The 22,900-nt window shown below is 38.5% G+C and overlaps 1 protein-coding gene and 1 pseudogene across 1 annotated transcript; one reads left to right on the top strand and one right to left on the bottom strand.

Annotated features, from left to right (window-relative positions):
• The first annotated feature begins 7,505 nt into the window (after positions 1-7,505).
• Positions 7,506-8,768, top strand: LOC104231587 (acylsugar acyltransferase 3-like). The gene is made up of 3 exons (XM_009784594.2): positions 7,506-8,099; positions 8,199-8,249; positions 8,544-8,768. Exons 1-3 carry the CDS (start codon positions 7,506-7,508, stop codon positions 8,766-8,768), a joined length of 870 nt encoding a protein of 289 aa, XP_009782896.2.
• Positions 8,769-9,782: 1,014 nt separating this feature from the next.
• LOC104231588 (UDP-glycosyltransferase 90A1-like) lies at positions 9,783-10,960 on the bottom strand (annotated as a pseudogene).
• Between the last annotated feature and the right edge of the window lie 11,940 nt (positions 10,961-22,900).

The following is a 22,900-nucleotide window of genomic DNA, read 5'->3' as shown; positions in this document are numbered from 1 at the left end:
CTTGTTTGTTCTTTAAGGATTTTTCTATGCCTTTCAGCCTCCTGGGTATCCCATCTCGCCCTTTTCTTCCTGTGAACTCTTCATTTGCAACATGAGGCCCATCCCGCGGACCCTGCTTGTATGAGTTGGGAACCTTGTGGGCAACCTCTGAGGGGTAATATTGGGCATCATGAGCTTTGAGTGGGTATTCATTGTTGTGGATGGTGGATAAGACCGGATGGAAATTTTTGGGAAAGGTAATTGGAAGATGAGTGATGGAGCTACTAGGGTGGTGGGGAAAGCCATGATAAGCGGGTGGATCTGGAGCGTATGAGGGATCATCTGGCACTGTGACCGGTGTTTGGGTAAGGGTAGCATTTAGGAAGCTAGGTGGTGGCGGGGTGGTGCCTTCCCAGTCATCCAGGCTTGATACATGTCCGCCATGTGTTGTCTTAACATCCTCACCTCTTCAACCAACCCATTGTCCTGTTCAACCAATTGCTTTTGGGCACCTGTATCAACCAACTCATTTTTGTTGTTATCTGCCATTGCCTTTTGACTTTATGTTGTGGAGAGGAGTTACTACTTCGAGGACCACAAACCAACCACCTTTCTGCTATGAAGATATCAAAAGGAACAAAATGGGGTCATCCCGTTAGCGTTAGGGCATTTAACACCAAAAATATCACATTGCGTGCAATGTACCTTGCAACAATTAATGGTTCTAGAATGACTTCGAGGGTCATAAGGTCACTTGGCATCATCCCAATCTGTCCATTTGAATCTTCTCTTTTCTTTTCTTTCCTCGCACTTCTTAGCTCGCTCATTTTCTTTCCCCTTTTCTTTCTGATTGTCGCTCTTTTCTTCCTTCTCAATTCTCACCTCCCATAATTTCACCATCTCTTTCTCTCTTTTTTTTTCTTTTTTTTTTCTTTTAAAAAATAAAAAAAAGGTTCGATCGAACCCTATGTAGGTTGTCTACGTATCATGACGCCGCATGAATCCGATCTTTACGTAGTTCGGGAAGATCAAGAATACAGGAAACAAACTGACATTCTCTGTTTCTTTTCTTTTTACCTTAATGACTACTCTGCTGAGAAAAGAGAAATAAATGAAGAAAATCTTTTTTTTTTGAATTTTCTAAACTTAATGTTCTATAACCTATTTTAAACTCAAGCATAACGGATTTTTTTTCTTTTATTTGAAACAAATACTCTATTAAGGAAAAACTCTAGAAGAGAAAGATATTTTTGATTCCTTTTTTTTAGAAAGAAAATCTAAAGAGTAAACCACAGAAAAATATTTAGAATTTTCATTTGATATTCTGATGCAAGGTTTCGAAACAAGCAATGAAAAAGATAAAACAAAATATTTTTGGATTTCAATTTTGATTGCCTAAAGAAAAATTTATAATGATAAACAAAGGATAAAGTATGTTTTTTTTCTATGTACAATATCCTAAAGTTCTAATGAAAATAAAAAGAAATTGTTTTTCATTTTTCACTAATTTCCCCAAGAAATACCTCAAAAGAAAATCTTTTTGGATTTTGGAATTAATACCTTAAAGAAAGATCTTAAAGAAGTACTAAAAGAAAATTCTCTTTTTTTTTGAATTTTGGTCCTAATATAGTAGAGGAAATATAAAAACAATTCATTTTAAGTCCTAGATATTAATTGCCTAAAGGAAAAACAATCTCAAAGGAGAATTGTTTTTATTTCTTATAACAAAAACGTAAAATTTCTTCTTTTTTTTCCTGGATTTTCGACTTGTAACACATTTCCACATACAAAATAAGAAATACAATAACAAAAGACTCAGCAAACTTAACCTAACTATTACAAACTCTAACATCACCTAAAAGACTAAATACTACTATACATGACTAGAAAATAAAACAAAAATAATTGACTCAAAAACATAAAATGGCTCCTCGAGCAGCTCCTGAATGCAGTGATCCTGGGGTATCTGTCATGCTCAAACTCCAGTAAGTAGATACATATATGTATGAGAAAACTTAAACTAGCACTATGTGAGACAATAACATTCCATTAGATACATGCACATGATTGAGGCTATTTTTGTAAAATGGCTTATTTGGCCAAAAGGTGGCTAGAAGTGCAAAATTTAGATATGACCCTACAAAGCCAAGAACCTAAGATTTACTAGGAAGACCGGACCCTATGTGGGTTGCCTACGTCTCATGTCCCGAAAGAAGAGAATCAAGTATGCGTAGTTCGGGCAGATAGGATACGGGCGAGAAATAAAAATAACAACTAATTTAGAGAAAATATGTTTTTTTTTCTCTCTTTTTTTTTCTGAAAAATGATGAAAAATGTAAACTCTTTTTTTTTATTTTCTTTTTCCCCTTTTTTGATTTTTGATTTTTGAGAAATGATGAAAAAGTACAAAAATCTTTTGAATTTTCCAAGCTCTTTTTTTTCTCTTAACAAAATGTAACAGAAAACATAATTAGGCCTCACTCGCTTTATCTTCACACTTCACCCTTTTTTTTTTCTTTCTTCCTTCTTTTTTCATTGTTTTTTTTCCATTTCTTCATTTACCCTCAGCTATCATTGGTCCGCCAAATGACCCTTTTACCCTTGAATAAATGCAACATGTAGCACATAAGATGCATCAGGATGGTCTTTTATTTTTTGGGTATACCTGTCCTAGACGGACCCAACTCCTGTGTTGAGTCCCCTAAATCAAGTGCACATGATGCAAACAAGCGTTGCTACTAGGGATCTGGCATAAAACTGAGTTATTCTAGGCTCAAAACCTGGGTATTTGTTCTAGACTTGTGTACTCGAGCGGACAACTCGAGCCGAGGAGGGGCCTACGTACCGGGAACCAAAAGGCCATCCGGCTTAGTAGCTTGTCCGAGCCTCTTTCTTATTTCAAGATATGACACTAACAGAATAAGGAGTCTCAACCAACGAGTACATCCTCGAAGATGAGAAAAGAAGGGTTTCGTAGCAGTTTATATACAGTTCAGATAATATCAAAGCGGTAAAAAGCAACACTTAGCACATTAGGCCCAAACATGTGAATAAAATCAGATAATAAATAATGCCAAATACAACAATTATTTTAAGCTCGAATTCTAAACCCTGAACGAGAGATTCTGGGTTCAATCCCCAGCAGAGTCGCCAGAGCTGTCACACCTCCTTTTTACCTACACCCCCGGAAGGGAGTATAAAGGAGTTTTTTCCAACTAAAGGACAATCGAAACGTGATTACTTATTAAAGATTCAGATTTGCCACTTGGGATAATTTTATGGTGTCCCAAGTCATCGGTTTCAAATTCCGAATCGAGGAAAAATTGACTCTATATTACAGTCCGCGAACACAGAAATCTGGGTAAGGAATTCTGTTAACCCGAGAGAAGGTATTAGGCATTCCCGAATTCCGTGGTTCTAGCATGGTCGCTCAACTATTATTATTCGCCTACTTACTTGATTTTAATACATGTTTTAGCCTATGGTGCAATTTTAACTTTTATAACTGCTTTATTTAATTAATTAAAGGAAGATTATAACGTCATTTAAAATATGTTTCAAATCACGTCACATAAATGCACCTGCAGTCCACAACACACTTTATCTAACGTTGAGATTCGAATTTGGGTCAAATAAATGCGAACCCGAGTTTAGGGAAGTAATCTTCAAATAACGCTCATAAAGTAACTACGCACTTTCAAGTTTGTGAGGGCCATGGAAAAGTCAACTAAATGGCACACCTCGATTCCTAAAGGGAAAAGCATTTAACTACAGATGGTCATAGTTAACACTAAATTCGAAATTGAGTGTCGCAACTACGTCACGAAAACCGTACCCGTAGTCACGATTTATTCATTTACGCTCCTAAAGTTTGCCTACACAACTTCGGCCTAAACATGCTACTAACGGATCGAGCAAGTAAAATAAAATAATTAAAATGACAAATGCAATATTTCCATCATCCTTTTAACTACCCAAATCAATTCGAACCCCTATATCAAGCAACATAATGCCACGTCAATGTTCCAAAGGTGTAAGGATTTGTCCCTAATTAAAGGTCCTTAAAATAGCTTAATCAAGCAGATAGATATGTGCTATCATCGAATTTCAAGAAATTAACTTAATTTAACGAACTAATTCGTTTCAGTCACAGTATGCAACTAACAATGAAAAAGTCATTCAACATTCTTAACCATATGAGATAAAGCAACAAACAGAACACTTTAGAAAAAACAAGGTTAAAGATGGACCTTAAAATGATGGCCTTTCCGATTGCAATAACACTGTGTGAATAGGAACTAAACCCGGAACTTGGCCGGAAAACCCCATCGGCAACCTCAGATTACGACCTTCGGCGAACTCGGAACTCGCCAGAAAACTCGAATTAAACCAAATAATGAAATCAACGGATTGCAACAGTGACTAGCGATTTGGATCTGCTCCATACCATTTAGTGTGCTTTGTAGCTGAGTTTCATAATCCTATCCGAAAGTGGCATAGCTAATGGCAAACGGAAGAAGAAGTAACGACAGTGGGGGTGAAAACAGCAAACCAAGGAAGATCAACAGATCTGAGAGTGAAACAGCCAAAGGACGTATTGAACGAGGAGGTCACACTGTTGTTCCGTCTATGTGTGTGTGCGTGAGGGTGAAGCTCGCCGGATATGGGGTCGTTGGCGGAGTGGACAGCGGCGAGGTGAGACGAGGTGAGGGAGTTGGGAGAAGGTCGGGCTGTTTTCGAATTTCCGGCGATGGGAGGGGTCCGCTACTGCTCGTCGTTCTTAGAGATCGAGAGAGATTGGAGGGTCCGTTCTCGCTGGTTTTGTGTAGGAGGCGATGACGGGAGGGTCTTCGGTCGTTTGGTATCGGTGGATGATGATGAAGGATGAGGTCAAGGGGGCGGGGGGTCTGTGAAGAAGACGATCCGAAAGGGGGAGGAGTCCTGTATTTGCTGCGCAGCTTTTTCTATGTATATGCGTTCTTTTTCCACTTTTAGATTTTTTTAAGCATTAATTTATAGTTAGAGTCTAGGTTTAGGTATATTTTTGTGTATTTTGCCCATTAGTCCCTGAGTCTTTTGTGTTAAGTCCTTAGGGTCTTCTTTATTTGTTTTTTTTTTCCAAAGAAGAGTCTAGAAGGGTCTCTAGGCTTAATGGACTAATCCAAATTGGGCCAAGAACTGGGCTCTAAACCTCTTAAAATTATGATCTAACACCTTAATTGACTCATTTTAAAATAAGATAAAAATACTACACAATCCAAAGCTAATCCTAATTAATTAAACTAAACATGAAACTATTTTTGTGTTTTCAAAATTATATAAAGATAAAAATAAGGTACCATTTTTATTATTTTTTTAAAAAAATTTATGAAAAATAAATAAACTAAAATATTTTTTGTGATTTTCATTTTTCTTGTAACAAAATAAAGTAAAAGAGTCAAAATTAGTTGAAATAGCTATATTAGGCCTAAACTAAATATTTACACGCTAAAATATATAAAATCCTAGGGAGGGTCAAAAATCACATGTCTACACTTTGCATTAAAAAGTGGATCAAATGTCGCAAGAAATTCAAGCAACTTAGGCTTTGATCCAAATATTATTTTAAAAAATAAAGTAAGAAAGAAGATGCAATAGAGTACTCTGAGTCCGAGGATGAGACTGATTCTGAATAGACCATTTGAATATTTTAGAGTTGAAGTTAGAGACATGTTTGATAGTTGGTTGTTTCATTAGTTGGTTGAATTGTTATAAATGTTATTGTTCATTTTGTAGTAAATATTGAATTTTTTATTGTTATATTAGGTTTTTGGTTAAATGTTAGGTGGTTGGTTGGTTGTTTTATTTGGCAGGTGTGTAATTAGAAATATAGCATGATTCTGCTTAAAAATGCCTAGATTTGCGACTGAATCAGTCGCAAATTTCACCAAGAATTACCCATATTTACGACTGATTCAGTCGCAACTTGAAAATTTCTAACAAAATTTGATAAAAATTTGCGACTAAATCCGTCGCAAATGCAGAATTTCTGAATTTTTTAATTAATTAATAATTCAATATGTACCACTGTTTCAGTCAGAATAATTAATTAAAAATTAATTTTATTTTTAAATTTTCCGACGGAATCGGTCGAGACTTTTAATTTGTATTTATTTTTTTATTTCTGGTCAGCGACTAAATCAGTCGCAAATTTTAGCGACCGAATCAGTCGCAAATTTTAGCGACTGATTCGGTCGCAAATCGCTTAAATTCAAATGTCCCCGTATTTTTCAATTGGCGATTGAATCCATCGCAAAATTTTGACTGATTCTGTCGCAAATATATTGTGACCACGTATTTTCAGACTAACACTTTCAATCGGAAATCCGTCAGAAAAACACAATTTTCGACTAATTTGACGGTCGCAAATTTACTGTTTTTTAGTAGTGAGGAGGGCTTGATCATCTTTCTGGAAAGAATCATTGATTCAACCATATCTAATTTATTTCAGATCTTAATTTGTTTTGTACAAATACAATAGGTCCTTTTTTGAAGAGCCCCTTGTACTTCCACACTTATGTACAAATCATTATGTCTTGCTTTTGCTTGGAATTAATTTTTTTAAGTTACAGAAGAAAAGAAGGATCCAGGTGAATCCCATATTACGTAATAATTAAATTTTTTTCAACGTGATCGATAGTGGCGTAGATATGTGTATTGTTTAAATGAAACAGATTGACAATCTTGATAGCATTATATATTGTAAGGGAAAGAGTTCCATTAATAATGAATGATGTGCGAGAAAGAGAGGACAGGGCCAAGTCAACATGGAAACTCCAATCTCAATTCACATGGATCATAATTAATGAACTTGAAATTGTCTCTTTATAAATTTGAACATACATATATCTGCGTCAGTATCAGAATTACTACTCCTAATTCGTTTTTACTTGTTCACTATTTTAAAAATACATTTTCACTTTTACTTATTCATTTTAGCAAATCAAGAGAAAGACAATTTTTTTTTTCTTGTTTTACCCTTATCATTAACTATTAATTTTCAAAATTATTTCCCAATACTCTTTAAAATATTATCATTATAAGGGATTATAAGGTAAAGTAGATATTACAATTATTATTTGTTAAGGGGCGTGAAAAATCTAAGGTGGATAAGTAAAAGTGATCGGTGAGAGTATTAATGTTGGGATTCACCCATATCCTTTTTTTCCTGCTGTAACTGAAAAATTAAATTCAAAGTCAAAATAACATATGGATTTCAAAGGCAACATTAATCCAGAAGTAACCAGTAGATGCAACTCATTTTAAAAATTATAATATAGAAAGAGTGGGTGTAGAACTACTAGAGAACGTGCAGTTCGTTTTCTCCGGGTAATAAATTAATTATTCTGCTGAGCTAATTAGATGGTTACAACCCTACTTAATTATTTATCTAATGCTCTCTGTATATACATAAATGTGGAAGTGCAAGAGGCTCTTCGAAAAACACCTATTGTACAGAACAAATTAAGAGCTGAAATAAATTAGATATGGTTGAATCAACGATTCTTTACAGAAAGATGATCAAGCCCTCCTCCCCGACCCCTTCTTCCCTTAGTCGTCACAGTCTTTATTTCATTGATCAAATAGCCACTTCTGCATACGTTCCAATTGCCAACTTCTACTCCAAACCTGCAAATAACATAAGCCAAATTCTTGAAAACTCCCTTTCAAAAGTATTGTCCTCTTATTATCCCTTTGCCGGAACAATCATGGATATTAAATATGTCGACTGCAACGACACAGGTGCTGAGTTTCTCAATGTGCGAATCAGTTGTCCAATGTCTGAAGTTCTCGACCACACCTATAATGATGCTATAAATATTGTCTTCCCACCTGATTTGCCTTGGACTAGTTCCTTTGGCCGAATTCCACTGGTGGTTCAATTAAGCCATTTCGATTCTGGTGGAATAGCAGTCAGTGTATGCCTTTCACACAAGATTGCTGATGGATATAGCCTCTGTAAGTTCCTTAAGGATTGGGCTGCTACAGTTCGACATGAGTTGGATTTCGAACCATCTACTCAATTTGATGTACATTCTTTCTTCCCACCAATCGATGATCTTCCAGTTGTACCCGATATTGTTCGTGAACCTCAACGACGCGTGTCAAGAATCTACCATTTCTAATCCTCTAGTTTGGACAGACTCAAGGATATTGTTGCAATGAATTCACATGTGCAGAATCCAACTCGTGTTGAAGTTGCCACAGCACTGCTTCATAAATGTGGAGCGGCAATATCATGGCGAATTTAGGCATGTTCCAACCATCTATATTGTTACATATATGAATTTTCGCCCCTCATTGCCCTTAAACACCATTGGAAATGTCTTGTGTTTCTTTAGCTCACTAGCATTGAAGGAAGATGAGATACAATTGCCCCAATTTGTTGCTCAACTAAGAAAAGCTAAAACACATCTTCAAGAAAAGTTGAACGATCCAAATCAGCTCGCCTCACATGTTCTTGAAAGAATCAAAGGGACAACAAATAAATCAGAGAAGAATAAAGTTGATTTTTATATGTGCAGCACTGGTGCAATTTTGGGTTATATAACATTGATTTTGGGTGGGGTAAGCCGGTAAGAGTGACCCTAGCAACAAATTCGATGAAGAATCACTTCATTTTCTTGGATTCTCCCAATGGAAAAGGGATAGATGCACTAATCACCTTGACAGAAGCTGATATGTTAATATTTGAGAGTAACAAAGAGCTCCTAGAGTTTGCTTCTCCGGTTGTTCTGCCACAGGAATGAGTTAAAGGCCATTTCCCCAAGCTATATATTATGCGTGATCTACTTAACTAATTATTGTTGTTTGTAAACTTTAATTTCTTATTTTGGGAGAAGTTGTATAATTATTTCATATATCTATTTCAATTTACTTTTGCCTTCTCTTTTGCATGAAGCAAGCAATAACACTGACGAACCTTTTTAGTTTGGCGTAGTATAACGGGATTTTATGTTTTAATGAATGTAATTTCGAAAAAAGTTGAATATATATATATATATGGAAACACCAAAAATTTACACCATTTTTTCATTTAGACAGTTCAAGTTTAATTTTTAATATGGTAATCAGAATAAGCAATTTACTAAAAAAAACTTATGAGAACTGCTTCATCTAAAAAACGCTAATCACACATTTTTTTTTTAAAAAAAGACAGTAAATATATAACTAACTTGAAAAGAAAGAAAAATAAAGAAAGAATCTGCAACCAGAAGTGTCTAGACAAGAGCAAGTAACGAAGGATGATACATTTTTGCTTTGTCGTTTACAAATTGATAATTTTTCTTTCACTCGGTAGAAGAGGAAAAGAAAGAATAAAAATTAAGACTAAGAATTAAGGAAATCTTTTGGCTTTTAAGTTTTTTTGATTTTTTAAAATTTAATAACAAGATGGCTTTTGTGTCTTTTCCTGGTATTAAATTAAGGACTTATTTAGCAATTTTTATTCTAGTTTAGAGAGAACTTGCTCATGTCCCAAAGAAAAAACTCGTTCAACACCCAGGTGTACGCCCAGAACACTTGGACTTACGCTTCGCGTTCGCCCCTCTACGTTTTTACAACGCCCGCCCTAAGGTTAGCCCCGGTAATCGCCCCAGAAACGCCTTTTAAAATACTGGATTGGATTGATAGCAAGCTTCAATTCTGGGTAAAGTATAAATTAATGCTAATGAATCCAAAGGGTCATCAAACCATTTTAACAAATTATAAAATGGGCACAGGTAAAAAGAAAAACATTAAAATACAATACGTACAACACAAATTTATTTGTTAACAAATTCAACAAGAAAAACATGACAACTGATCACACCCGTGTTAACTCCAAGAATCAGGTCATTCAATGCTTTCCAAGATGATCCACCTTGTTTTACAGCATTAGTGGCAGCTTCCCTAATTCCTTCACTTTGTTCCTTACCTCTTTACCTTTCACTCCTTCCATCAACTCCCTTGTCGGCTTTTCCAAACCTTCCCAATTCACAAACCCTCTCACTGACTCATCGCATGTCTCAACTCTTATCCCAATCTTGATTTCCTCCACTACCAGTCTAGCGTTTAGATGTTGTTCCCCATCATAGGCCATGCTAGTATTGGAACATTTGCGCATATGCTCTCTATTATCGAGTTCCAACCACAATGGCTTAAAAACCCTTGAACGCTCTCGTGACTCAGGATTTCGATTTGATCAACCCACTCTGTCACCACCAGTCCCCTATTCTTCACTCTATCTTTAAAATCAAACCCTACTCTATCGTTAACTTCATCAGCTATAGTATTTCTCCTGACAACCCACAAGAAATTGACTTGGGATTTCTCCAACTCAATTTTAATTTCCTTGAATTGTTCAGGTGATATCTGTGCTTGGGTCCCGAATGCCACGTACAAAACTAGCTTCCCTTGTTGTAGCATTTCGTCAAGCCATTTCATGATGTGCGAAGCTGGTTTCACTAATTGTGCTTTTTGTTGCTCACAAGATGGTCCAATGCACCATGCTAGGACTACATCTAGTATTAAAGTAGTCTACATAAATAGATTCGAGCTCATAAAAGTTGTTAAAAAGAACACCATAACTTTTCGAGGTAGCAATGATTGACTCCATAACAAACTGGAAAAAGGGGCCCTTTTGTTCACGCTCTCTGAGGGGTGAATCAAAATCTTTTCGGGTGAGTTTAATCTAGGGGAAGTCAGGGACTGTAAAAGGCTCATTGTCGGACAATTCTATCCGAAGAAGTGCACAGGAGGAACGTCCCATGCACGTGGAAAATGGGCTCATTGTATGATAGGAGAGCCTTGGGATATCAAATTTGTTTGCAGAGTCTAAAGTCCAGCTGAGAGCTCTATCAGTAATCATGAAAGTAATAGGCGGAATAAGAGACATTAACGCCATTTCAAAATGTGGTTTCATGGACTTAGTCGCGTTGGCAAAGGGAGGAAAACGGGACATGGATGGAAGTTTGAAGTGCTAGTTTATATGAGTCCACCGAACTATGTAGTACCTGCTTCTATATGAGTTTCCACTGAGAATTCTAATGAAACAGTAAGTAAGAGAGACACGGGATTCTTACGTGGAAAAATCCTACTCAAGGGGACAAAAACCACGACCTACACTTGTAGGCTTTCAACTTCAATAACTTGTAATTACACTATTACAAGCCACTTTGTAATGACTCCATTACAAAGATTTCAACTTAACTAACTTGTGCTACACTTACCACAAGCCATTTTGTCACTCACTAGTTACAAAGACTTTGACTTATGACTAACTCTAGTTACAACACAATCTCAGAAAGTTTATGATTTTGAGTTTCCTAAAGCACCGCTTCTAAGAAAGTAAGATAGGAGTTACAATGAAGAACAAATAACAAGATTACAACTCAACTACGGATACACATAGACTCATTATGAAACTGATCATTTAGTGGAGTTATCTTCTTGTTCTTGATGCACCAGTGACTTCAATACTTGATCAACTCTTTAGTGCTAGAGAGAATATCACTAAATGCTCAAGTTAATATCTGGTGCCTTGCACCATGTTGTTATACTACAATGACATCACAAGGATGATGTCAATTCTTGGTTGGTACAAATCTCTTCCCAATGGGAAGTGACCGCTGCACTGTCTGCTGCACTGTCACGTGTACAGTAGCAGACAGTCACTTCTTGTAATTGCTTTCCAGATGTATAGTTGACTTGTACATCTGTCACAGAACACCAAGGGATCAGGTTCCTGTCTTGTTCCTTTTTGCTCTTTATTTGCATCAGTTCATAGTTCAGGCTGGACTTTGTTCATTTGTTCAGACTTGTCAGGTTCCCTTATCTAGTTCTTAACATTATGTTTGTTAGATCATCAAAACATAAGGTAAGGACATTAAAAGATCATCAATTTCCCCCTTTTTGATGATGACAAACTTAGGCACAAATAATGTTTATTAGAGCGAAAATGACCAGATGAGGTAACAGGAACTTCACAAGTTCCCCTTAGCGAAAATGACCAGATGAGGTAACAGGAACTTCACAAGTTCCCCCTGACCTTTTGCTTTTGATTCCCCCTTAATCAGATCCCCCTGTCTCAATCAATGTTCATTGGCATTTTTAATACTAGGCTATATTATACTACTATACTTCCCCCTTTTTGCATCATTAAAAATACACAAACAGGCAAGCCAACTCATGCCACATTTGTGCCCACAACATGACAGAAAAGAGAAGACAAAGGAAAACAGCATTGTAGAAGCAAAAAAGAAGAGCTGTTTCATTGATATAAACAATAGACAGAGCAAAACAGGAGCAGTAATGGTGAAGTCCAACATGCCATCAGCAAAAAGACCAACATAAATAGAAACAGCAGCCACAAAACATCATAACAAAAGATAACTAGTCACTGAGAGATTTCTAAGGGGCACTAGAAGAGAGAGACTTGGAGAGAGAGGCAGCAAGAGTTTTGAGAACCAGATCCAGATGGGCATTTGCAGACAACTGCTCTTCAAGCAGTTTTGCATGAAGCTCAACATTTTCTTTTGTCAAGCGGGCAACTTATTCATTTGTGGGTTTAACGGAACCAGGTCCTCTACCAGCTTGACTGAGCTGAGTTTCCAGTATGGCATTCAGAGCCCTCAATCCCCTGATCTCTTATGAAGCAGCATTTTGAGCATTGATTAGCTGAGAAATGATCGAGATGCTTCCACCAACCTTTTTTACGCACTCACATTCTTCCAGAGTGGTTTTGGAGAAGGTTTGCTTGTGTGTGCCCACTTTGGGATTATCCAAAGGAACCTTGTTGAACTCAAACCCTCGAGTGAGGAGAAAACCATATGGGAGCCCATGATTGCCACCCTTAAAATTTGCCACCTTTTGCATATGGTCTATCATGATTGCTGGTAGATTGATCGGGACAAACTCATCAAGAGCCTCCATTAAGACCAGATCAGACTTTGTAGTGATAGACCGCCTCTCAACACGAAGTAAAAACACCTTATTGACCAGCTCAAAAAGAAGCTGATACTCAGGAAGTAGTACCTTCTTAAGCACCTGTTCCCCCTGTTGAACTGCTTGCTCTTTCATGATAGTTCTCCTAAAGTTAGCACTACATACACCCTTGACTGAGGATGTTCCTTCACATGGAATTTTGAGAACCTTCCCCAATGCTGAAGCATCAAGCACAATGTCTACTCCATTTACCAACACACAAATATAATCCCCCTCAATAGTAAAAAGAGATGCGTAGAAATTTTGGATTGCATCTTTGTACACCTTAGGCATATCCTCCTGAAACAAATGCTTCCATTGCTGAAATTCTACCATCTCCAAAACTTGCCTCATACCTGCCATCTATGAGATCACCGGATCAAAAATATGACCCCACAAGACTTTCTGAGTTCTCAATCTCTCCTGCCAGGGACCACTATCACTAGGTATGACCTTCAGAGAACCAGGTTCTATTACAGTTTCCCTTTTTCGTTTTGTAGATCTTTCAATAGAATTCCCTTTCCAACTTACAAACCCTACAATATCTCCTACACTCTTTTCAGACTTACTGCTACCCTTCACAAATGTTCCATTTTGTTTTTCAATGGCTTCATCGGAAGCTTCATCCACAAAATTATGGGTTTTTGTAAATTGTTTTACTGAGGAACTAGGTTCCTCTAGAGCATCTTTGTCAACCTCACCCATTGGAATGATTTTGTCAGTCACAAACTCCCCTTGTTTCATCAACCTTTCTTCTTTGTCTTAACACTCATTTTTCCTTTCTGCAAGGTAGACTCAAAAGCCTCTCTCTACTGCAACCTAGTAGTGGGTGATTTGGGAGAGGAATCTAAGGGCTTAGGATAAATAGGAGGTTCTTGAGTTAATTTAACTAGAAAAGAGTCAGGTCCTCCAACAGGTTTTTCTGTGACTATTTCATGGACTGGAGACTCGAAGAGTATCGTAGTTCTTTCATCGCGTAGGAATGAAGTTTCTTCCCCCTGATACTCAGACAAGAGATAGGCTCTTTCATTCAAAATACTCTTAGCAATGATAGCCATGATATTGTGCGCTGCTTCCTTTTCAGTTGACTCTATGAGAGCCACTGAGTCTAAAATGGAGGAGCTCAGATACTAATCAAGGTCATCCTAAGAGACCTCTGACACCTGAGAGGTAACACTTCCTGAGTGTTCTTTGGTGAGGTCAGAAGAAGGAGGAGACATGGGGTTTTCAACACATGGAATGAAGATAGAGTTTGACGGAGAAAAAAAACAATAGGAAAAGTGGAAGAGTGAATTTTTGGAGATGACTTTAAAGAAGATAGGGAAGTGGGAGTGGTGTTAATGGTGGGAGAAGGAAGCGTTTGTTCGATAGCCATTGTAAGAGTATTTGGTAGGGAAGGTGAGTGAGAGAGAAGTTAGGAGAGGATCAAATAGTTACAAAAGAGATGAAGGTTCATGACTTGCTGTGAGGGAAAAGGAGAGCTTTATGGAAAGAAGGGCTAATGATGATGAGGAGGAGAGAGAGAGAGAAACAAGTTCTGAAGGGTCTTGAAAACGGAGGTAGGTTTGTGGGAAAACTTTATCGTGCAAAGAAGGTGAAGGGATTTGAAAGACAAGACATGACATGCAGACTTTGAAAAGTCAGATGATGTGACAGTTGAATTAATTTTGTTAACCTTTTAAGAAGGCATGCAAAGACAACATATTACTACTAACCTGTGGTACAGGAACCTGATTCCTGAATGTTTCTTGAAAAAGATTTTAACAGCTCTTCTTTTGCAGTTCGTCATTGTACTTTTAGCTTCTATGATCGTCATGTGTGTTTACCTACAACTGTATCGATGTGAGTTAGTCTTGGTCAGAAAATACTTTAGTTAGTTTTACCTGAAGGAGATTTTCATAGCCAAATGATGAGGTATCAGGTTCTCAATTTAGCTTTAATAGACCCAGCTTCACCCTCTTTCCTTCAAAGTGATTCCTCACTCAGCTGTTGAGAGAACCGTTGTGTTGTATTTCCTTGCACCCCATAAGATTAAGCATGATACAATAGAAGGAGTCATTACAGATGTGTTTTTCCTATCAACAAAATAACCTGCATAGTCAGCATCAACATACCAAATGAGACTGCAACTGTCACCTGAGGGGTAATACATGACCAGGTCCTGTGTTCCTTTAAGGTATCTCAGAATTCTTTTGGCCGCCTTCAAGAGAAATTCCTTGGGATTTGATTTTGAGTTCTATCTGGGATGGAAATACAGAAAGGACTAGGGATTTTCGGCTTTTTATCTTGTATGAATCCAAAATCAAGGGGGGGGGGGTGATTATGTTATCGAGTGGATGGGAGCTATTGTGTTTCCAAATGAGGACTGAGGTTTGATTGGTAGAGGAACTGGGTAGTTTAAGTGGATTTTCCTGCACTCCTTGTTCTGCTACTTGTGGAGTCTTTTGCACTATAACTCCTGCTTCAGTTGATAATAATTGAAGTACCAGGTTGGCTCCAACTCTGTCTCTTTCATCTGACTCATCATATTCCCTTGCCATTGAAACTTTAGATATTTCACGAGAGCCAAAAGTGGTTTGTCATCTTGAGCATCACCGTTTCCTCCTTTGTTAGAAGAAGGAGTCTTGTCGAATAGCTCATGACCACTTTCTTCCACACATTGTGTCCTTTTGTTGCAGACTTTGTAGACTTTGCCTTTTAGAGGGATATCTCAGAAGGATTCCTTCACCATTTTTGCATCAGACTTCCTAAGTTGGTCCTTCCCATTGTTGAGATCATACAGCTTGCATCCAAAGATTCTCAGATGAATTATCTTTTGGATTTCTTCCGCTGAGTAGCTCAAGGAGGGTTTTGTTAAAGGGGGGACCTGATCGTACACCTGTTCACCAAGTAGTAAGCAGTGTTTATTGCTTCTGCCCAGAATTTTGGCGATTCCACTGTCAATGAGCATTGTCCGTGCCATCTCTTCCAGAGTTTTGTTCTTTCTTTCAACAATACCATTTTGCTGTGGAGTCCTTGGTGCTTAGAGGTTGTGAGTGATCTCATTTTTACTACAAAACTTCTCAGGCTTTGCGTTGTCAAATTGTAACACCCCGTAAATTCGGCTTAGGTATGAATGAGCTAAAGGAGTAGTAAGGATATATTTTGAACATGTGAAGTCCCATCGGGATGATTATGGGTGAAAATAGTTGTTTCAAAATCAAGATGGAAAGTGAGGTGCATAAGATTTGACAAAATCGACTAAGTTTTGCAGAAGGTCTGTCTTCCAGCAGGGTTTAGTGAAAGTGTGTAAGAAATTGGGAAAAATGCAAAGCATGAAAGTTGTAGGAATTTGAAATAGCTTTCCAAAGATATATTTTGGAGCCCATATGGAACTCTGTGCAAAACGTTATGCCCGTTTTACAGAATGGTGTGCAACCACCATGGTCCTGCTGCGTTTTTACCGCGACCGCGGTGGTGAGGCAATGTCCCAACGATTTACCATGGTCGGTACCACGGTCGCACCAACCGGGATGCGGTGGACGACTTGGGAAGTCGTTGTTTTAGCCCTATTTCGTCCTCCACAGACCTAAAACAAGAAAACTTGCTCTAGAAAGTAAAGCTCTCAAAACCTAACTCCTTAAGGGTCCCTCCACCACCCAAGGTAAGTTTTAATGGTGATTCTAACTTAGTTTCAATTTTCCAACATCTTATTAACATGGGTAAACCCTGCATATCATTAGATATTCGATTGGGACATCATTGTTGAGAGAAGGAAGCCTAAAACTCGAATTCAAAGGGTTTGAACTTCAAAAAGGTAATGTCTTCACCCTCTAATTGATTCTAGCATTGGTTTAATGATTATAAACCCTAGTTCATGAGATATGAGTTGATGGGTTTGATAGAAAAGCATGAACGATTATTGGGTTGGGGTGTTGAGTGTTGATTATTGGTTAAGGGTGTTGCTTACCTTATGGGTGATGAAGAATAATGTTGATATAATCATTTGAGACTTTAGAATTTATCTAGGAACAAGAGAATGGGTTGTTGGGTGTAGAGACACCATTAATAAGGACTATGAAGCTTTATTTTCACCAAGTGTTTGATAAAATGCTTAAGTGACCAAAACATGAGCACCATAACTAATATGGAATTCCTTTGACTTGTATTTCTATAGATTAAAATTGAAAGGGTTGACAAATGTTGTATTACGCTCAAGGGAAGGAAGTTAAGGTATGTAAGACTAACTCTTTACGTTTGGGAAAGTCTATGATTCTCCCTACGTCCCATTCATTATGACCATTACCAGTTTCCTTAGAAAGTAACTATGCCTTAGTTCCTTGAATAGTAGTAGAACTTCCATTCTCTAGATGGCATAGTCTCATAATCATTCGATATTCTATGAGTTTCAGTTATGACAAATCAATTTCTTATGAATACTCATCTCAGTCTAATCGTATTCATTTTTACAGTATCATGTAACTTGGTATGGCTCATTATTTCAGTATCATGTACTGCAATATGATTCTCAGTTCCTGGTTTTAAATTCCTAAATGTTGAATACCTGTATTTGGGCCTGAGGCCTTAGTTTATTCTTTACGCATTTTTGGGCCTGAGGCCGTAGCTATGTATATTTATACTTGGGCCTGAGGTCGTAGCTTGTGCACACACATACACACACACACACACACACACACACACACACACACATATATATATATATATATATATATATATTAGGCCTAAGGCCGTAGTTTATCAGATAAACAAGTTGTTCATCGTTCAGAAGAGGGAGTATTTATCCTTACTTCCTTGTTCAGTTATAAGTTTATTAGTTAGCAATTCAGTTTCAGTATTTACAATTCTTTTGTTCAGCTATTTTACATACCAGTACAATTCAAATGTATGTCTCTTTTGCTCGGGGCTTGCATCTCGCAATGCAAGTAACGATTTTCAGGTTGACGATTCTTCTTGCTAGGACATCTTGTATCAGCTATTGGTGAGACCCAGCCTTTCGGGGCCTTATCTCTATTTTATTTTACTCATTATAGTATTTCAATTAATAAGGTATACCAGGGACCTTGTCCCGGTAGACAGTTAGCATTTTCAGTATTCTTTAGAGGCTTCGTAGACTATAACCCAGTCAGTCAGATATTAGCAGGCCTTCATGTGTTAGCCTTGTCGGCTACTTGTTTATACTTGTAGACCTATCAGTATTTTCCGCATCTATGACATTTCAGTCAGACTCTTTAGTAGATTATCATGTTTTACATTTACCTCTAGCTCATAGTTATACCACATGTTGATCCATCCATGCAGTTGGTTCGCTCGGTCACATGCAGTCAGGCACCGAGTGTCGTGTTATGCCCAGACCATGGTTCGGGGCGTGACAAAGCTTGGTATCAGAGCCCTAAGTTCAAGAGTCCTAGGGAGTCTATGAAGCCATGTCCAGTGGGGTCTCTTTTATGTGCGTGTACGTGCCACACATGTAAATAGTTGACTACCAAGACATCTAGGATTGTTCCATTTCTTTCATACTCTAGATCGTGCAGTTAGAGCTATGCTTTCAGGAATCTTTTTAACCCGTGTGAATTGCGTATTTCAGAAAAATGCCTGCAAAAAGAAAGTACACTAGGAGGGCCTCAGCTACTAGACAGGGGGCCACAACTAATGCTGCTCAGGAGGAGGACACTCCGGCCCAGGGGGTTGCACTAGGCTTAGTGCCAAGTGCTTCAGACATGGATGTCAGGGGAGCTATCCAGTTGCTCACCCAGATTGTTGCTACTCAGGCTCAAAGGCAGGGAACAAGTGATGTTCATGAGTCGGGTAGTTCCAGGTCTAGGGAATTCCTCAACATGAAACCTCCCGTCTTCACAGGGTCCAAAAAGGATGAGGATCCGCAAAACTTCATTGATGAGGTTCAGAAGATATTTCGAGTGATGCATGCTACAGACATTGAGGCAGCAGAGCTTGCTGCGTACCAGCTGAAGGATGTTTCCAACACTTGGTATGAAAGAGTCTTGAGGGGAGGATGGGAATCCTGCGACTTGGAAGGAGTTTGCGGATGCGTTCCTTGAGCACTTTCTACCCATTGAGGTCTTGGAAGCTAAGGCTTTGGAGTTTGAGAGACTCAGACAAAATGATATGAGTGTGAATGAGTACTACCTCAAGTTCGTCTCTCTGGACAAGTATGCTCCGGAAATGGTACGTGATATGAGGGCCAGAGTTAGGCAATTTGTGTTGGGGCTTTCAGATGATTTGTTTGTTGATGCTAATATAGCTGCTCAGAATAATGACATGACCATCACTAAGATTGTTGCATTTGTTCAAGGGAACGAAGACAGGTTGAAAGAAGAAGAGCGACTACAGAAAGAGAAGGACATGGAATTCAGTAAGAGAGCTAAGTCTGCAGGAAATTTCAGCCATGGGGAATCTCAAGCAGGAGAATTAGGACCCGCTCCATCTTCAGCTAGTGCACCGGTTTAGAGGTCCATTTTTAACAAGAAAAACCAAAATTTCAGAGCAGCAGGCTCACAGACACAGACTAGTGTAGGCTACAGAGGCCTTGAGTACCCTACTTGCAACACATGTGGTAAGAAGAATCCAGGGTTGTGTCGTTTAGGCACAAATGGTTGCTTTAGGTGCGGTCAGTAGGGCCACTTTTTGAGGGATTATCCATCAACAAAGTAGAATAATAGAGGCAATGTAGCTCGATCCACTAATTCAGCAGCCCCTCATAACTCTCAGGCCCAACAAGGGCGCAGTGCAACAAAGTCTAGTAATGCAGGCGGTGGTTGAAACCGCTTGTATGCACTAGCAGACCATCAGGATACCGAGGCTCGTGTGGAGATATTGTCACAGGTATGCTAACAATATTCACTTTTGATGTCTATGCTCTTATAGATCCGGGATCCACCCTATCTTATGTAACCCCATATATTGCTAAGAAATTTAGGATAGAACCAGAAAAGTTGTGTGAACCCTTTGAAGTGTCCACTCCAGTTGGAGAATTAGTTATAGCAAGGTGTATTTATAGGGGATGTCCAGTCAAAGTGCATCATCATCTTACTGTAGCATACTTAGTAGAATTGGGGATGGTAGACTTCGATGTGATCATGGGCATGGATTGGTTAGAGTCATGTTATGCCACAGTGGGTTGTAGAACCAAAATAGTAAGTTTTTAATTTCCCGGTGAACCAGTCTTATAATGGAAGGGTGATGCAGTAACACTTTGGGGTAGGTTTATTTCCTATCTTAAAGCCAGAAAGATGATCTCCAAGGGATATATCTATCACCTGGTTCGAGTTAAGGATGCAAATGCTTATATCCCCACTCTCCAGTCAGTACCAATTGTAAATGAGTTTCCAGAAGTGTTTCCTAAAGATCTCTCTAGAGTCCCTCCCGATTGTCACACCTCCTTTTCCTACCCCGAGGGGTATAAGAGAGTTTTTCCAATTAATGTGACAATCGAAACGGGATTTATTTCAATTAAAGATTCAGAGTCGCCACTTGGGATAATTTATGGCGTCCCAAGTCACCGGTTCGAATCCCGAATCGAGGAAAATATTGACTCTATTTATAGTCTGCGAACACAGAAATTCGGGTAAGGAATTTTATTAACCCGGGAGAAGGTGTTAGGCACTCCCGAGTTCCGTGGTTCTTGCACGGTCGCTTTGATCATACTTGGCTTATTAAAATTGTTTAATTACTCATTTTTGAACCTATGTGCATTTACCTTTTTACCACTTTTAATTAAGAAATTAACCTGAAACGAGTCACGCGTACGTGTACTCATTTTGGGTTAATTTCTTAATTAAAAGCGGTAAAAAGGTAAATGAACATAGGTTTCTAAAATGAGTAATTAAACAATTTTAATAAGCCAAGTATGATAAAAGCGACCGTGCTAGAACCATGAAACTTGGGAGTGCCTAACACCTTCTCCCAGGTTAATAGAATTCCTTACCCGGATTTCTGTATTCGCAGACTGTAAACAGAGTCAATATTTTCCTCAATTCGGGATTCGAACTAGTGACTTGGGACGCCACAAATTATCTCAAGTGGTGACTCTGAATCTTTAATTGAAATAAATCCCATTTCGATTGTCACTTTAATTGGAAAAACTCCCTTATACCTCCCGGGGTAGGAAAAAGGAGATGTGACAGCTCTGGTGACTCTGCTGGGGATCGAACCCAGAATCTCTGGTTTAGGGTTCAAGAATTCGAGCTTGTTAATGATTTTTACTTAGCTTCATTTATCGTTGATATTACTGTATTTCGTGAAACTTTTGTGCTAATCGTTGTCTATTTATCGCTTTATTATTGTTTGAATTATATATAAATGTTTTCTTATGCCACCTCTCCGAGTCTTCTGAAAATGGTGCACACGTTCGCGTGGCCTGCTTTTTCTGTAGAAATTATACCAAATAGAATGAGGCTTGGCAAGCGACAAGGCCGGGTAGACTTCAGTGCTCTCGGTACGTCGCCCCCTCTTCGGCCCAAGTTGTCCGCTCGGGTACCCCCAACTCTAGACCAAAACCCTAGGATTTAACCCTAGAAAAACATAGCTTCATGCCGGATCCCTAGTAGGAAAGTTTATTTGCATCATGTTCATTTGACTTAGGGGACTCAACACAGGGGTTGGGTCCATCTAGGACAGGTGTGCCCGAAATAACAGACTATCCTGAAGCATTCTATGTGCTATGTGAGCATTTACTTGTTTCGGCTTGCATGCTGACGGCTAAGGAAAATAAAGCAAAGAGAAAACCAAGAGTGATATAGGGAAGAAATAAAGCCCAGTTCTAAAAACCCGGTATTTGAAACATCCCGAAACTCTGCCAAATTTTTTCGAAAAGAGTTATTCCAAGACGAGTCAAACAATGTGTTCTTCCAAATGTGTCAAAACTGACCGAACTACGCATGTCTGATTCTCACCGGATGTGGGATACGTAGGCAACCTGCATAAGGTTTGGCCTTATTTTTGAAAAAAAAACAAGAAAAAGAGAGTCAGTAGTCAAGTGAATACAGTCTGGATTTTTGGTCAAAATAAGCTGATCTAGCTTCGGCAATGTCTTAGACCGTTCTTGCCGAGATAGCCTTAGAGTATTTTTCAGTTGTCGAAAGGCTATCTTCTTAAAAGAACGGTCGAGTTTGTGAAGTGTCATAAAATAATCCTCCCCCGCCTCAAAATTCATGTGAAATTGGGAAGGGGCCACATTTGCAAAAACAGTCATTTGGATAAAATTGGCATATAGGGGAAGAAATCATGGTCCTTTGATTTGTTTTTTTTCTTCGGAAACCTGTTTACAAAAAGTTCCCCTAGATTCAACCCTAACCTTAACCTTCCAAAGGAACAAATGAATACCATCCAGGATCTGCCAGAAGTGGTCAGGGAACAGGCTCAGCTGCACTTGCGTATGTGGTGGAATGATCTAGATGAAGATGGTCAGAAATGGGTGTAAAAGCAATTGGGTGCCCTTATAAATATTTTTGAGATTAAACCACGGGAAGATCTGATCAAGGCTTTAGTAACTTTCTGGGATCCTGTCCACAATATCTTTCGTTTCTCGGACTTTGATATCACCCCTACTTTGGAGGAAATGGCCGGGTACATTGAGTTTGGACGGGCTTTGAGGAAGCAACAACTTATATTCCCAAAGGCTCCGTTGGTGCACAAGTTCCTTGACCTCCTGAATATTAGTAAGCAGACTAATAAAGGCCGCGTGAGCAACGTGTGTTGTGCTTTCCATTTCTTATACCTCAGGTTTGGGTACTCTACTAGTTTTGAAACGCATGAAAAGGGTCTGAGTAGGAAACAAGACAAGGGCCTTTGGCAAATTCATCGCCGGTTCGCATTTATTTTGGCATTCTTGGGGATCATGGTTTTTCCAAATGAGAAGGGACGGTGGATATTCGTATGGCTAGAATTGCACAAATCCTCACTA

Source organism: Nicotiana sylvestris, chromosome 12 (assembly GCF_000393655.2).
Source record: "Nicotiana sylvestris chromosome 12, ASM39365v2, whole genome shotgun sequence".
In the NCBI taxonomy this organism is placed as follows: Eukaryota; Viridiplantae; Streptophyta; class Magnoliopsida; order Solanales; family Solanaceae; genus Nicotiana; species Nicotiana sylvestris.
This window is presented reverse-complemented; position numbering and strand designations above follow the sequence as displayed.